Source organism: Condylura cristata, unplaced genomic scaffold, assembly GCF_000260355.1.
Source record: "Condylura cristata isolate star-nosed mole 26May11 unplaced genomic scaffold, ConCri1.0 scaffold00022, whole genome shotgun sequence".
Taxonomy (NCBI): Eukaryota; Metazoa; Chordata; class Mammalia; order Eulipotyphla; family Talpidae; genus Condylura; species Condylura cristata.
In genome coordinates this window covers 19,230,118-19,245,108 of record NW_004567123.1, presented here as the reverse complement: position 1 = coordinate 19,245,108, position 14,991 = coordinate 19,230,118, and the positions used below count along the sequence as shown (strand labels likewise).

At 51.3% G+C, this 14,991-nt stretch overlaps 2 protein-coding genes across 3 annotated transcripts in view; both read left to right on the top strand.

Annotated features, from left to right (window-relative positions):
- CHMP4B (charged multivesicular body protein 4B) overlaps positions 1–3,640 on the top strand; it is a 38,635-nt gene extending 34,995 nt beyond the window's left edge. The window contains exons 3-5 of the mRNA XM_004687275.2: positions 106–220; positions 1,491–1,617; positions 2,775–3,640. Coding sequence (XP_004687332.1) covers positions 106–220; positions 1,491–1,617; positions 2,775–2,839 — 307 coding nt within the window. The 3' untranslated portion in view covers positions 2,840–3,640. The remainder of the gene's footprint in view (positions 1–105; positions 221–1,490; positions 1,618–2,774) is intronic.
- Positions 3,641–7,510: 3,870 nt separating this feature from the next.
- RALY (RALY heterogeneous nuclear ribonucleoprotein) overlaps positions 7,511–14,991 on the top strand; it is a 117,345-nt gene continuing 109,864 nt past the window's right edge. For both annotated transcript variants that reach the window (XM_012728394.1, XM_012728393.1), the window contains exon 1: positions 7,511–7,760. The gene's annotated coding sequence lies outside the window, so the exon portion shown is untranslated. The remainder of the gene's footprint in view (positions 7,761–14,991) is intronic.

Sequence of the window (14,991 nt, the reverse complement as noted above, 5' to 3'; positions counted from 1 at the left end):
GTGATAGCTTGACAGCCCTGTGTCTTTAATCCCTGCACCGCCAAGGGAGGCTCATTTTTACACAGACTGATCCTCTAATATGATATCTGTTCAATTCATTTAAAGGGACATCGATAAAGTTGATGAATTAATGCAGGACATTGCTGACCAGCAAGAACTGGCAGAAGAGATTTCAACAGCTATCTCAAAGCCTGTAGGGTTTGGAGAAGAGTTTGACGAGGTGAGTGTTTTTTGTTTGTTTGTTTAAGATTTACTTATTATGCATATAAAAACTGGAGTACTGGCCAGAGGGTGAGGGAAGTGAGAGGATTCACCAGAGACAAAGTGGGGAACAGGACAGGCAGTGACTGAAATCCACTGCTGAGGGGAGCAGGAACGAGACAGGAGCGGTCTGCTGCGCCATGTGGGTCAGCTCCCCGGCCGGGGATCTAACTTGTGCTGCAGTGGCTGCATAGCAGTGCCGCTGTGCTTTAACCCCTTGCGCCACCAGGGAGGCCCTAAGATGAGTGTTTCCACTGGATCACATAGCTACACAAAGGACACCCAGGTGGCCTTTTGTGCTGCTGAAGGCTCTCAACAGGGGTATACGGTTTGGAAATCACCATTTCTCTTCCATGTACATAAATAGAGCACATAAATAGAGCATAGTATTAGCCCTTTCTAGTTCTAGATTTTGAGAGATGCTTTCACTGTCTGGAGTAGAAAGGGAGTAAAGGAACTTTTTGTTGGGACCCCTCAGTAGGCTTCAGGTCACTGTTGGTTTCAGCAAGCAATCTCTCTGCACCTTCTTTGGTGGGCCCTGGGGCAACCAAGGTGACAGTGCCCTGGAGAAGGTAACAGGATTTGCCCTTAGACAATGCTGACATGAGGGAAGGTGAAACCACAGGAGGAGCATCTACACCAGACTCTGGGCCATCCCCTTGGAACTTTGCCACCTACTAATTGGTACTGTAGCGATTGGGACCTTGAGTTTCTTGGGTTTTTTAAATATATAACAGTCCCTATGAGGCTACTGCATTCTGCCTTAGATTTGAGATTTGAGTGAAGAGCAGACCTTCTGCTGATCTTCACCCTGTCCTGTCAGATTCCTGCTGGTATAACAGCCTGTGACTCTTACCTTGGGCTCCCAGCACCAAGATTTTCGTATTTTCAGGCCGGACTTTGATAGACGGTCAATTTCAGTTTAGCAAATGTTTCTGACCCAGTGTGCCCAGTTCGGAGATAAATGGGAATGAAAGGATGCCCTTCCAGTGATTTCACAGCCTAGTGTAAGCCACCAGTTGTAGACATCAGTAATTGCTTGATAGTCTGTATACTCGCCCGTAGAGCTCATGTGGGGTTATTTGAGTCACAGTGCAGGCCTGGAACTCATCTCTCCTGACCTTCTCGGGGGAGGTGGCAGGATGATTCTGAGCCACCAGACAAGACACACTGCTGCAGGGACTGCGCTTCCCACGTGCATCTCTCACTGCTTTGTTTCCTTTTATCAGGATGAGCTCATGGCAGAATTAGAAGAACTAGAACAGGAGGAACTAGACAAGAATTTGCTGGAAATCAGTGGACCCGAAACAGTCCCGCTACCAAATGTTCCTTCTATAACCCTACCATCAAAACCCAGTGAGTACGCTTTATCCAGAGTCACAGCACTTCCGTGACACCATGTGATGGGTAATCTGGTGGGTGATTTGCCCCAGTGTGGGCTCTGAGTTGACACAGTGTTGAGAACCAGGGAGGACTGTTGTAGTGGCTGCAGAGACAATTTTACCTGTCCTTTCCTAGTTTCTCTCCAGAAACTAGGCACTATTTAACCTAGCCAGGTCATTCTTTGTGCGGGAGGAGAAGGAAGGCACCTGCCCATACACCGTGGACACTTAACAGTAAAATCCGTGGCCTCTAGATGGCAGTAGCACGCCCCTCCCCAAGTCATCGCAACCGAAAATGTCACCAAATATTGCCAGATGTCCTGGGAACTATACGTGCACACATATACACACCATCAAGAATCCCTGTTCTCGAATGACTTTCCCTGGGTGGCAAAACAAGAGAAAGTTCCAGGCACTGGGAGTAAGTATGAGAGTTGAAGTTCAGGATGTCTTTCACTTTCGTGTGGTGTCCTATACTGTACACCTGTAAAAACCCAGGCCCTGTTTTTTAGAAACTTGTTTCTGTAAAATTTTCATTCACTGCTTCTTCTCCCACTCTACTCCCATGTTATTGCATCCTTTAGTACTGTTCCACGAAGTACATATAAAAGAGGTGAAGCAATGTGATTTGGCATGGCGACTTCAGGGGGCGGGTGTGACCAGGCCTTAGCTAACACTCCCATGTCTCTAGGGGAAATGGCCCTCAAGTCAAGTCAGCTCCCTGGAGCACTGTGGACAGTGCTGTCTCAATGCTGTCCAGAAAGCTGCACGTGGGTGTGCAGAGGTGGTGTGAGCCACCTGAGGGAGTGGAGGGCTGTTGAGGACTAGATGTCTTCTGGGTTCTTCCTGCTCTCCCTCACCATGGGTTGTCTGGGACTGAGGCCTCAGGGAACCTTGATGGGCTCAATCCTTATATTTTCAGGCCCTGAACAGGAGGGAGTGGCCTGGGGAAAGTGTGCCTAACCAGGAGTTTACATTGCAGGTTTTAGGCATAGAGAAGCAGCCTGCCGACAGCCTGGAGACGAAGCTGGCTGTCAGGAGACGCCATGCGGCACAGCCCTGGCTCTCAGCTGGGATGTGTTAAGAACACCACAGCCAGTCTTCTGAGTAGCCCTTTTTCTCTTTATACAGCCAAGAAGAAGGAAGAGGAAGATGATGACATGAAGGAATTGGAGTCCTGGGCTGGATCCATGTAACTGGTCCAGGCAGGCTGGGCCCAGACAGACTCTGGCAGCCTGCGCGGCAGGCGGGCGTGTGCGTGTGCAGGGCGGCAGGACGTGGTGCAGGCAGGTTCCATCGCTCTCGAATCTCCCTCCAAAGCAGTCGGCCACATCACTGCTCACCTCTGCATAGCATGGTCTGCACCCAGCGGGTGGGTGGGGGGAGGGAGGGGCGGGCGGGGTGGGAGGTGCCTGCTGTTTATAATGTTGAATTTCTGTAAAATAAACTGTATTTGCAAATCCAACATTGAGCTTCTGGACTACGCTAACTCCACTGCTGAACCTCAATGGAAAGGGTCGACCGTTTGCAGTTTAAATGATCTGAAAATGTAGCCTCTGTCCTTTTAAGTCTGTTGACTTGTCGCACATCTCTTTGTAAGACTTGTATGGTACTGGCAGAAAAGTCGTTTTTTAAAAGCCATAGGCTTTTCCTTGTTCTTAGCTGTAATAATGCATTTGATTTGTTTCCTCAAGAACTGTATTTCTGTCCATCACCTGTGTATTGGCCCCTGTGTTTACCACTCTGGCCCACTCCTCACACCTGCTCCCCTGGTCTTTTGGAGTTTGTGACTCTGATTTGAAATGGATGGTGTTCTCTTGAGAGCAAGTGAGATTGTTAGAATTAAATTCCAGCTATACATTTTTCTAACATAGCTCTAAGGTCCTTGTTGCTGTTTGTGATAACTGATAGATAACTCATTGGAAACATGTGCATACATTTATATTCAGATGAAATTATGGTTTGCACTGTCTATTAAATATCTCGATTAATTTTCATACTTTGCTGTTGTGTTCAATCAGTCTGTCATTTTCCTTGGGAGTAGACCCTTTCTGGGGCAGCATGGTGTCTGTTGGAGCTGTGGAGATGTATGGAAGACTCGAGCTTGATGCCCATCAGCAGTCTGAATCCAAGAGCAAAGCCTGTGTTACCAGAAGTGTCTTTAGGTTCTGGAGACCACGAATCTGTGGCCTTGAGGGCATTGACTCTTACGCAGTGCCGAGTTCTCACATCCTCTGTCAGCGTCCAAGTAACGCCAGCAGGACCAGAGCTTCCACCTGTTGGAAACCATGGGGCGCCCACTGACTTGGCCCTTCTGACTTGCAATAACCAAATGGCCTTTCCTGTGGGGAAGAGGTGTTGGGCAGTGACTGGCATCTAGGGCACAGTGGTCGCCTCAGGCCTACTGTGACTTACAAGCAGAAGTGGCAAAGTGGCAGAATTGAAAGGCTCTTTCTCCGTTGTCCATCCCCAAATCTCTTAAAGTGGATACCAGCCTGAGTTCGTGTCTGAACACAGTGGTTAACCACTGGTGCCTGGGGCAGGTCACCAACCTCCTGGATCTCATTTTCCCCTATATAGGGCCAGGGCACGGGGCCAGATCATTTCAGAGGTCCTCCCTGAGAAACAGCCTGCACTGTGTTCCCCAACCCTGATTGCCCCAAGGTGTGCCCACCCTCAGAATGGCACTTGACCACACTGATTGGAAAATTCATGACTTGTGTGGAGGTTAGTCCTGCCTGGCTATTTACACAACTTCCTTATTTCCATCTCAAGAGGAATCTGGTTGTGATGCTTAACTACTGCCAGCATCTAGCCTGCGTTGGTGTGACTCCTGGGTGTTGTGGGGGAGCTCCATGGTGGACATTTTTAAGCTTTTCTCATGAACTGCCTCAGGGCTTTTCAAGCCCAACTTTCCACCTCCATGAAGCCCAAAACCAGGCCCAGGTCAGGTTCTGGGGAATAGTGAGAAATACTTCTTAATGCAATTAATAGGTGTGGGCCCTGTGCTGGGCTTATGGGATGCAGTGTTCAGCAATATCCACTTTTCACTCAGGACTTTCTTGGTTGAGCTGGAGAAAGAAGTTCCTATATCCAGAATCCTTGGTCACAAGCAGCAGAGGCATCAGCTGACTAGTATAAGCAGTAGACATGTACTGGGTCACTCAAAACTTAGTCAACGAATAACTTACTGCACACCTACTGTGTGCCAGCCCCAGGAGTGCATCATGCAGTGCACCAAGTCCCTGCCCTCAGGGTTTCTATTCCAATAACCTCATGAGGAGACTTGGGTTGGGGGGACTAGGCCAGAGGGCGGGGGAGGAGGTGTGGGCTTGGGGAGTTACTCAACCTTGTCCTCAAAATCCTGGTTCTTTGCGACCTGCTGCTGCTTTGCCACTCTTAGGGAGCTTGTGCCTCGTGGTCATGAGCTGGCCCTTCCCACGCCCGGGTCTTAGAAGCAGGAGGATCAGCACTAGCCGCCCAGGTTTTCTTGTTAATGGGAGACTAGCCTTTCCCACACAAACTCTCCCTTTGTCTCAGGAAGCATAACTTCCACTCTGCCACTTGCAAAGGAATCTAGGAAAGGACCCAAGGGTCCCATCAGGGTTTTCCCCAGAGGCTGGGGGCTCATTCTTGCCCAAATGATAACTGGAAGAAACTGGATTTCTTTTAGAAAGGAAGAAGAGGGGGGGTGGTGCAGTAGGTGGTACCAAGTGTTCACAAGCACAGACACCAAACACACCAGACAGGAGATTACTGACGTGGTGAAAGCGGGTGGGAATCACCATGTGTTCCATTTCAGACCTTCCATTTGCCTGCACCCTCTCCTGAGGTTGAAAAAAGAATAACAGGAACTTGTCAGAGATGCATGCTACTGGCTGCACCCTAGAATAGGGTGGGCACCCCACAATGTGCTCCCCCCTCCCCGGTGCCCCAGAATGTGCATTTCAGCAAACTCCATGGGTACTTCTGCTGCTGTAGGCTTTGGAATGCTGAGGTTGACAGGATCACAGCAGAATGGCTTACGTGGGCCCCCCGTGACCCGGCCTTCATGTTTACCTCCCTGCTGGCTCCATATTACCATGTAATTCTCCCGTTGGAACATGTGTACTCCGTCTCCCAGCTTTCCACGGGCCCAGCTACTTGACATTTCTCTCCCAGGTGCAGCCTGCCTTGTCCTGCTTCCCCTCTCCCCACCTCCCCACACTCAGCCTGGTTTCTCACTCCCTTACCAGACTGAGCTCACTGTATTTCCTGGCCTCTGGCACTTGACTGTGATTAGGTAGGTGCTCAGGATGTTTGTGGTCATTGCCCGATCTTACAGCTGAGAAAACTGTGGCTCAGGAGTAGAGTGACTTGTCCGAGGTCACAGCTTATGTGCAACAGCAGAACCACAATAATCTAGTGCCTCGTGCCTCATCCTCCCACCTCCTCTCCAATCCTTCCAAGCCATGTTGGTGGGAAGGGGCAGCCTTGGAGATTCCAGAATTGCCATTTCTGAAAGTAACCAAATGTTGGGTGCTGGGGCCTCCCTAGTGCCTAAGGGTGACGTCTCAGCGCTATCACCACTATGGCCTGAGTTCAATCCCTGCCCAGGGAGCAGACCCACATGGCACAGCAGACCTCTCCTATCTCCCTGCTGCTCCCCTCAGCAGTGTACTTCATTGAGCTGTGTGTTCAGCTCCCCACTCTGTCTCTGGTGAATCTCACTCCCCACCCTGCACCTCTGCCACACACCCCAGTTCTTCTATGCAAAAATAAAAATAAAACAACAAATACTGGGTGCCAAAGAGGAAACCAGTCAGCCAAAAATCTCTTCTGGGAGCAGAAAAGCCACAGGCAGCAGGATCTCGATCATCTAGAGTGAATTGAATGGAGCAGAGGGGTCAGAAACACGGGAATCTGGGCTCTCCGCTCCTTCCTTCCACAGGGAGCTTTCAAAGGAGGGTCCTGTGGTGTAACTGGTGGCTGACGGTGGAGACCGCTAAAGGTGGTGCCCACCCTGGAAGGTGGTGCCCACCCTGGAAGGTGGTGCTGGTGAGGATGGATAGCTCCCAGGGGATTCACAAAGTACTGGCTGGGGTGGAGACTCTAATAAGAAACATAAAGGCACTGCAGAAGCCACCCCCAGCATTTAGTGTTCAGGATTCAGTGTTTGGGATTCCAGCGCTTTAGGGTCTCCAGGGATTCCAGGCCCAGCGATTTCTGCCCCTCTGTGCCCATCTTCCAGAAGGCTGTTTCAGGCCTCGGACGAACGTGGAAAGGCTTCCAGCAGCCCTTAGACAGGAGGTAGCCGAGCCACTGCAACTGTTCACAGCTTTGCTGTGGTTACAGCCTGGTTTAAAGCGAAGATCCCAGGCCGGCCGCTTCACTTCGCTGCTGAGCCGAGTGAGTGAGGCCGTTTGCCGGTCGTTCGCGCTGCAGCTGCTGTTTTGAGTGTCGCTTTGTTAAGGGGAAGGATGTCGTAAAGGAACTCTGCAGTCTTATGGACTCCACCCCTTACTCCAGCTTTCTGGACCCTACACATTACTCCAGTGTTGAAAACTACAACTCCCAGCAGTACCAGGGAGAGACCTGCAGGACCCCAGGGCGGAGCTAGCAGGAATGGATTCTGGGACATTTTGGGAGGATAAATAGGGCACTAGCGCTGGCTCAGGTGCTTTTGCTCTGGCCTCGCGCCCTCCTCCCTGGCTCTCGCTGGGGAAGCAGCTCTCCGGACTGCGGGCCTCGGTGTGTCCAGTCAGCCTAGCCATAAGGTATTGCAATTACTTTGTTTTTGTATCCCGCTCTCTTTCCCTGGGTTGTTTCCTATTCCTTTCCCCTTTTGTAAATAAACCCGTTATTGACCCATTTGTGTGTACCTGCAGTTGTGAGCGTGGGTGAGGCCCCACAGACAGGTGGCCCAGGCCACTCTGGGCTTCCCTGCAACAGCTTGTCTGGTGCTGCGCGGGTGCGTCTTGGCAGCTCCAGGAGCGTCTCCTCTTGGGTCTTCTGCTGCCTTCGGGAGTCGGATACCAGCCTTCTGTGTTGCTGCCACATGCTCCAGGCCCTCAGTGGCGGGAAGACACCATCTTAGATGTCTTTTAAGACTTCAAAACACCACAGACACGGCTTCAGGTGAGAGAAACAGCCACTTGTGGCCTCAGTGACTCTGTTTTCCCATGTTTGTTAAATAAATCCCGTTATTGTTGTTCTCTGAATCCGAGTGTTCTTGCAGTTATGCACACAGTGAAGCCCTCAGTGACTGGTGAACTATTTGGACACTGTCCTTGGCCAGTTTTAGCGCCCTTCATTGCCCTGTATCGGTTGGTGAGGCAGCCAGGATTGAGCCATCTGTGCCTAGCCCTTTGGGGAAGGGTGGCTTCCTCATGGCACTGACTATCCTAAGCACAAATGTGCTTTTTTGTTTCTAGTATAGTCGTTTTAGATCTGTGTAGATTTGCTGTTGAAAACTGGCCTTTTGTAAACTATGTGTATGGGTGCAAATTTGTAGTCACTTGCTCAGAAGTTCAGTGGTGTAGAAGTTGCTCTGTGTGGTAGCAATTTTACTCAAAAAGCAGTTTTTTTGTTGGTTTTTTTGGGTTTTTTTAGCAGTTTTACTCAAAAGGTGACAGAAGTTGGATCACCTGGCCAGATCAAAGATGGCGTCAGGCACCACTTGCCCGGCTTCTCTGAAACTGAGACATTTTGTTCTGTTGGTCTCCTCCTAAGATCTTTGCTTTCTGTTTGTGGCATCCTTTGTTAGCTAAAGTTAAGTTGCTGTGACTGGCTTTCGATTGTAACTATTCCTGACCTCTGCCTGAAGGGTTTTGGCAACCAGCAATGGAGCAAAGGTGCTTTAGATCAGCAAATTTATGACTGGGACTATTCAGCCTCACCTGTGCCATCCTCCACAGGGCTCCCTGTGACAGCTTTTCACTATAACCTCAGGTTATACCACCTCTTCCCCCCAAAAAACTGATACTGAAACCCCTGTGTGTTGTTAATTTAACCCTTGAACTACCACAGGTTCTGTCCCACGGAGCTGCTGTGCAGACTTTTGAGATAAATAAGCAGAGAGAAGCAAACTTTATTCAAAAAAGTAAGAAAGTTTATTTAGAGGAAAAAGAACAAAAGCAAAGATTCCAAGACAGCGTTGCCAAGGACAGGCAAAATACCTGTGTCTAGGGGATTTTAAATTCTTTTTCTATCTTAGAGTTTACCTCCCCTGTCCAATGTCTCATTCTCTCAAGTTTTTCTGGTTTTGTTTAGTCCTGAGCTTTCTGACTCATCTCTGGAGTTTTGGTCAGTGCCTCTTCTAATTTCCTGTCCTCATCTCAGAAGCCTCTTTAACTCTCCAGAAGTCCCTGCCTGACCTGCTCCTGAAGCTGCCTAACGAACCCTAACTTGCCCTGGGACAATACCCTGTCTCCTCTACCTCCTCAATATGGGGGCAACGTAATTTTCTCACAGAAAGTATGAACAAGACACCAAGGTTACATAATGTTGCTCAGTAAACCACCCTGAAATTCAGTTGTGAAAAGCAAGTATTTCATTATGTTCATTGATTCCATGGTCAGAAATTTGGAAAGGGCCCAGTGGGGACCACTTATCTCTTTCCATGATCAGTGGGAAAGAGGACTTCATCAGCTAGAATCATCGAGATCTCTTTAGTCATACTGTGTGTGCGTGCATGTTTGTGAGTGTGTGTGTATGTGTGTGAGAGAGAGAAAGAGAGACTCCAAGACTGTCAGCAGGAGTATGTGGTCTCTCCATCTGGCTTAGCTTCCTCACTGCAATGTGAGGAATGGGTCTCCGAGCTGTGGGCTCTGAAAGTGTCTGAGCCAGCATGCTGGAAGGTGCATCACCTTTGTGACATAGCCTGAGAGGTCGTGTGGAGTTACTTCACTGTAATTTTTTAAAAAATATTTCTTTTATTTATGCATAGAAGAACTGGGGTGTAGGTTAGAGGTACGGCGCGGGGTGGGGTGAGAGGATTCATCAGACAGTGGGGAGCAGAACAGGCAGATGGACTGAAATACACAGCTGAGGGGAGCAGTGGGTGTTGGGGGGGTCAGGAGAGGTCTGCTGTGCCATCTCCCTGGTTGGGGATCAAAGTCATGTTGCAGTGGCTGGTAATAGCTTGATAGTGTTGAGACTAACTCTTGCGCCACAAGGGAGGCCCCACTTCACTGTATTACACGGTAATACATGAGTTGCAAGCCTACCCTGGCTCATAGGGAAGAAAATTAAACTTAAAACTAGCTCTGAAAAGGGCATGGGGGACTGGAGATCATCATTGGGGCCATTTTTGTTTGTTTTTTAATTGCAGTAACATTATTTTATAATAATATGTAAGTTTCCGGTGTACAGTTTCTCACTTCTGCAACTATATATTTCACACTATGCTCAAATGCCTAGCCATCACCCCCCATCAAGCTGTTGGCTGCTGGGGCCATCTTTGGGAGACACCACCTGTGGGACCTCATCTGGCCTCTGACCTTTATGCAAAGCTTGAGAATATGCCCTATCTATTCATCTATCAATCATCTATCATCTATCTATCCATGTACAAATTATATATATGGACCACTAAACTAACGTATACATCATTCTTATACAAAATCTAGTCTAAAAAAACAAATGTACCCAGAAATTTCATTGCTTTCTGTCAGCATTTTAAAGGATTTACCTCAGGTCTCTGTCCCCTCTCCTTCCCCTCCACTGCCAGCATCTGAGTCAAAGCACCATTAAATCTCGCTCAGGCAACTTGAGGGGTCACCCTGGTGGTCTCAGCCCCCACCAGCCCTTCCAGGCTCCAGAGCCACAGTGACCCCGCTAAAGATCTGTACCCTCTGTTAGAGGCTCCCTGGTGCCTTCATCCTGCAACTCACAGCTCTGCCACCCCGCATGGCCCGGCAGGGCTGCTGACAGTCCCCTGCCTGCTTCCCGGCCTCCGTGAAGGGGGCCCCTCCACCCCTCTGGGGTGGGGTTACTCACGTAGGGTTGCAGAAGGTGTGCATTAGAATGTCCTTAATTCAACATGCAGGTTCCTGCACAGACCCGAATTTCTTGGGGGCTGAAGCCCCGGAACTTGAAATTTAAACAAGCTCCCACATGATTTCCTTTTCATTAAAGGTATGAAAATTCTGCCAAGCCTTCGAGACAAAGATTTCAGCATTCTCCCCAGTTCCGCAGATGAGGCCTACTGTTTCCTGGGCTCATGCTTAGGTCAGGGAACTAAAGGGCTAACTCACTGCACACTTAGGGGCAAATGTGTGGGGTAATCTCCAAAGGCCATCTCCCAAGTTGTTGACCAGGATGTGAGCTCCACAATATATGTTTTAGGAAACATATTTGGGTATCCGCCTAGGTTCCTCCAGGGCCCGGGGACCTCAAGAGGCGGTCTAGCCCGGGAGCCCGGGTCTCCAGAGAGCACGGCCCCTCCCTCTCTGCACCCGCCTTCTGCGTTTGAGGGGCCGACGCCGCAGTGCACCTGAGGGCCTGCAGGTGGCGCCATCTCCCAAGGCGTGTGACCCGCGCTCCGCCTGATCCGCGGGGAGAGACGGGTCCGTCCCGGGTGGTCTGTGCCCATGGAGAGAGGGGCAAGGGGCGCGTGCTCGTGTGTGCTGAGTGGTGTCTGCTTATATACACACACCTGCCTGCCACCCTTTGCCTGTCCACCTGCTGGGGTCCTCCGATGAGCGTCGCCATGCCTCCCCTCACCATGGGGCATAAGAGATGGATGAGGAGAGCATGTTGATGTGTCCCAGCGCCTGCCAGGACCTGGGGGGTGAGAGATGGGGCCACTATAACAACAAAGGTTCAAAATAATAATCATTATTTTCTGAGCTTTCCACTCTGCAGGTGGCCCAGGGTGGGGGAAGAGAGAGGTGCTTTGTCATCTTTCAAGAGGTGTCTGTTCAAGGTCTCTGCCCACCTCCAGATCTGGGCAAAGGTGGGCAGCAGGGCCTCTCCCTTCCACTGGCCTGCACGTGGTAAAGGACAGACCAGAGCCTCAGAGAGCCCAGACCCTAAACTGCCTCTCCTCAGCTCTCAGGGAGAGCTGCCTCTTCACACCTCAGCTGACTGCCTTTTTCCAGCCCCACAACCACACTGGTCTCCTCTATCCACTGTCCATCTGCGAAACCTGTGGCCTCCTATGCAGGGCCTTTCTGCCCAGCCCTCCAACCTGAGGGCCCCACCCCAATCATCCTGCATTTGCGGGTGACCCACCAGATAGGGGAGGGTGCTCAGACTCAAGCTGTATTTTTAGCACACTGTCAAGGTGCACTTGACATATTCTGGGGAACAGTGATGAAGACACCCTTTTGAAAGAAAATAGAGTAAGTTTCCTGATTTCCATGGTATAAATACTCCCACTACCACGAATTTCAAGCTACAGATGTGACAGCAAAATTCCTCCAAATTGAACAGCTGCTTCTTGGAGTTGTTTAAAGCTGTTCCAGCACACCAGTAGGAAAAAGTTCTGCCGATGGGGATCTAAGAAAGCTCTTTCTCTGCTTTGGCCAGGAATCAACAAGGTCCTTTACAGGAACCAGTGTGAAATGAAAATATAGGGATCCCTGCTCAGAAATTAGTAAGAGTTTTAAGACAGTTACCACAGAGTATTAAGCCAAAGGAGGGCCCTTCTTAGTGAGGGCCCTAGGCGGATGTCCCTGCTGCACACCCGCAGGCCTGTCCTGGCTCTGTTCCTGTAGGGAAAGGATTGTGTGGGGGGGGGCGTCTCCCTGATTCTCCCACCCTGGCCCACTTTAGAGCAGAAGAGGGTCTCTTTCCTCTAGAAAAGGACCTGGCGGGGTATCTCCCCTCAGGGCTGTCCTGTGTTGTCCTCCCACAGGATGAAGAAAATTTGTGGGGTACAGTGTGAAGAGGGGCAGGGTGCTAGGTCTGCCCTGCTCTGCCCAGAGACCCTACCCCCCTCTCTGGGCCCTCAGTCCCTCAAGGTCTCCTTCGGAATGGGTGAGGTGTCAGGGCAAAGAGCAAGTTGGACTCAAGTTCCATTTCTGAGTACCCCTCCTCACACAGAAGGGGCTGGGCACACGTCTTGAGGCCGCTGCAACAAGTTGCCATGAGCAGGTGGTTTAAACGGTGGAGATATTCTCTCACATGCCAGAAGAGCAGCTTCAGGTGCCAGCAGGGCCTCTGGGCACCAGCCCTCCTTGCCTTCATTGGCCGCAAGGCTTGGCGTTCTTGGCTTGTAGCCCCCAGCCTCTACTGTCTTTTCAGCAGGTCTCCTCCCATCTCAATGAGGACATGTGCCCCTGGATTTGGGGGCCACCTGGGTCATCTGGGATATCATCCTGATATCTTCAGGTACATCTGCAAAGACCCTTTCTGCAGATTAGGTAACAATCCCAACTTCCAGGGACTTGGATGTGGCACATCTTTGGGGGACCCACTCTGTGGCAGTCCACACTGGGGGGGCCCCACAGTCACCCACCTGCAGGTACTGCCAGAGAAATATAAGTGAGAAGCAGAGGATTTGTCGGAGATCTAGTGCTGCGTGCGGGTAGCTCAGTAAATGTGAACCCTAAGAGAGGCAAAGCCCCTGGAGAAGCCTGTCCTTGGGGCCTTGTCTCTGAGGGGTCAAGCGGGGCCTCCTGGGCGGGGATACCGCACCCTGACTGACTCCTGTCTCTGAGCTGAGCCCGCAGGGTGGGCATCTTGGTGTCCCCTTCTGGCAAAGCATCACCCGGAAACATATTTTACCCGTAAACGGGCCAATTAAGAAGGCAAATGTTTTCCAACAGCAGGATTTATTGGCACAGAATGCGCCATCCCTCGGAGCGGGAGGAGTGGGCGTGCGTGTGGAGCCATCTGGAGGGGGCTGTTGATCATATTTATGTAGTCACGGTTGCTGGGCTGGACTGGCAGGGCCGAGCTCGTGAGTTGTGAGCACGGGTGTCTGGGGGTGCGGGGGTGGGCCCCGCGCCTGTGCAGACACACTGTTCCTGGCGCGCCTGAAGGTGCGTGTTCACATGTCCGCCGTGGGTCTCGCCGTGTGCTCGTGCGTGTGCCTGTCGGTGTGCCCGGCACTCGCCTGTACGTGTGGGTGCATGTGTTGCCTCGTGTGGACGTGCACGCCACAGGCCCTTCCTGCCTTGCGTGATTCAGCCCCAGCAGCATCAGACACTGCTCGTGACACTGTCCGCGAAAGGTCTTCCTGGCCACTTCCCCTGCAGTTCCGGTCTGATGCTCTGGTCATCCCCGCCTGGCTTCCGGCTTGAGTTCCCAGTCCCTTTCCTGCCCAGCAAGGTGCGTGGGCTGTGTGATTTGACCTTACAGCTCCAGGCTGGCGCGCCCAATGTCCCTTCAGCAGCACCAAGCTGCCTTTATCCTATTTATGGCCTCTTGCTTTCGCCCAGGCTGTTCTCTCTTCACATGATTCCTTCCTGGGGTCCTCTTCTTCCCCAGTCAACATCTCTTCATCCGTCAAGATCCTACAGAAACCCCCTTAGCAGAAAGGTGATGCTAAATCTCACCTCCTGGAGTTGTTATTGGGTTCCATGGGGTGGTACCCAGACAGTCCTAGTGCACAGGAGAGGCCTCCTTGATGTGAGTGTTGGCGATGGGGTCACAAAGTAGAGAAATGGAAAAATTGACGGAGACCCCGGGAGCAGGCACAGCATGGGCAAAGGCGTGGAGGGAGATCGCCGGTGTGTGCCAGGCTTTCCGGCAGCCCACAGCTCCAGCGGGAGCGGTGAGTGAGGAGATGGGGGAGATGCTCAGGGCAGGTCCCAGGGGGTGCGGATGGCAGGTGAGAAGTGTGGGCCATGCCCTGACACCCTGGGAGCCAGTGCGGCCTCCGTGGTAGGAGGGATGGGATCAGGTGTTGTGTATAGAAAGTTCCTTCCTGCCCTCACTCGTGGCACAATGGGTTAGGGCACAGCACAGCAAGTGAGCCACAGCCACTTCAGTGTGAGTTCAATCCCCCGCCCTGGAGGTGACCACATGGCGCGGCAGACCTCTCCTGACCTGCCCGCTGCTCCCCTTAGCAGTGGACTTCGTTGATTGGCCTGTTCTGCCCCCCACTCTGTCTCCGGTGAATCCTCCCACCACCCTGCACCTCTGGCCTATACCCCAGTTCTGTACGCATAAATAAATAAATAAATCTTATTAAAAAAAGTTCCTCCCAGTGGTGCATGGTCCCTCCAGGACCCCCTAACCCACGTGTGGTCCGCTGAGCCCAGCTCTCCTGCTCAGAGCAGGTGCCAAGTCTGAGGCTTTGCTGCAAGCAAGGGAGCAAACTCTCTGATGAGGAATCGTGTCCTTCATCTTGTTTCCTGCATTTTACGCCACCATGTAAATTTTTTCATTAATTCCTCAGGATAAAATGTAGTGGCTG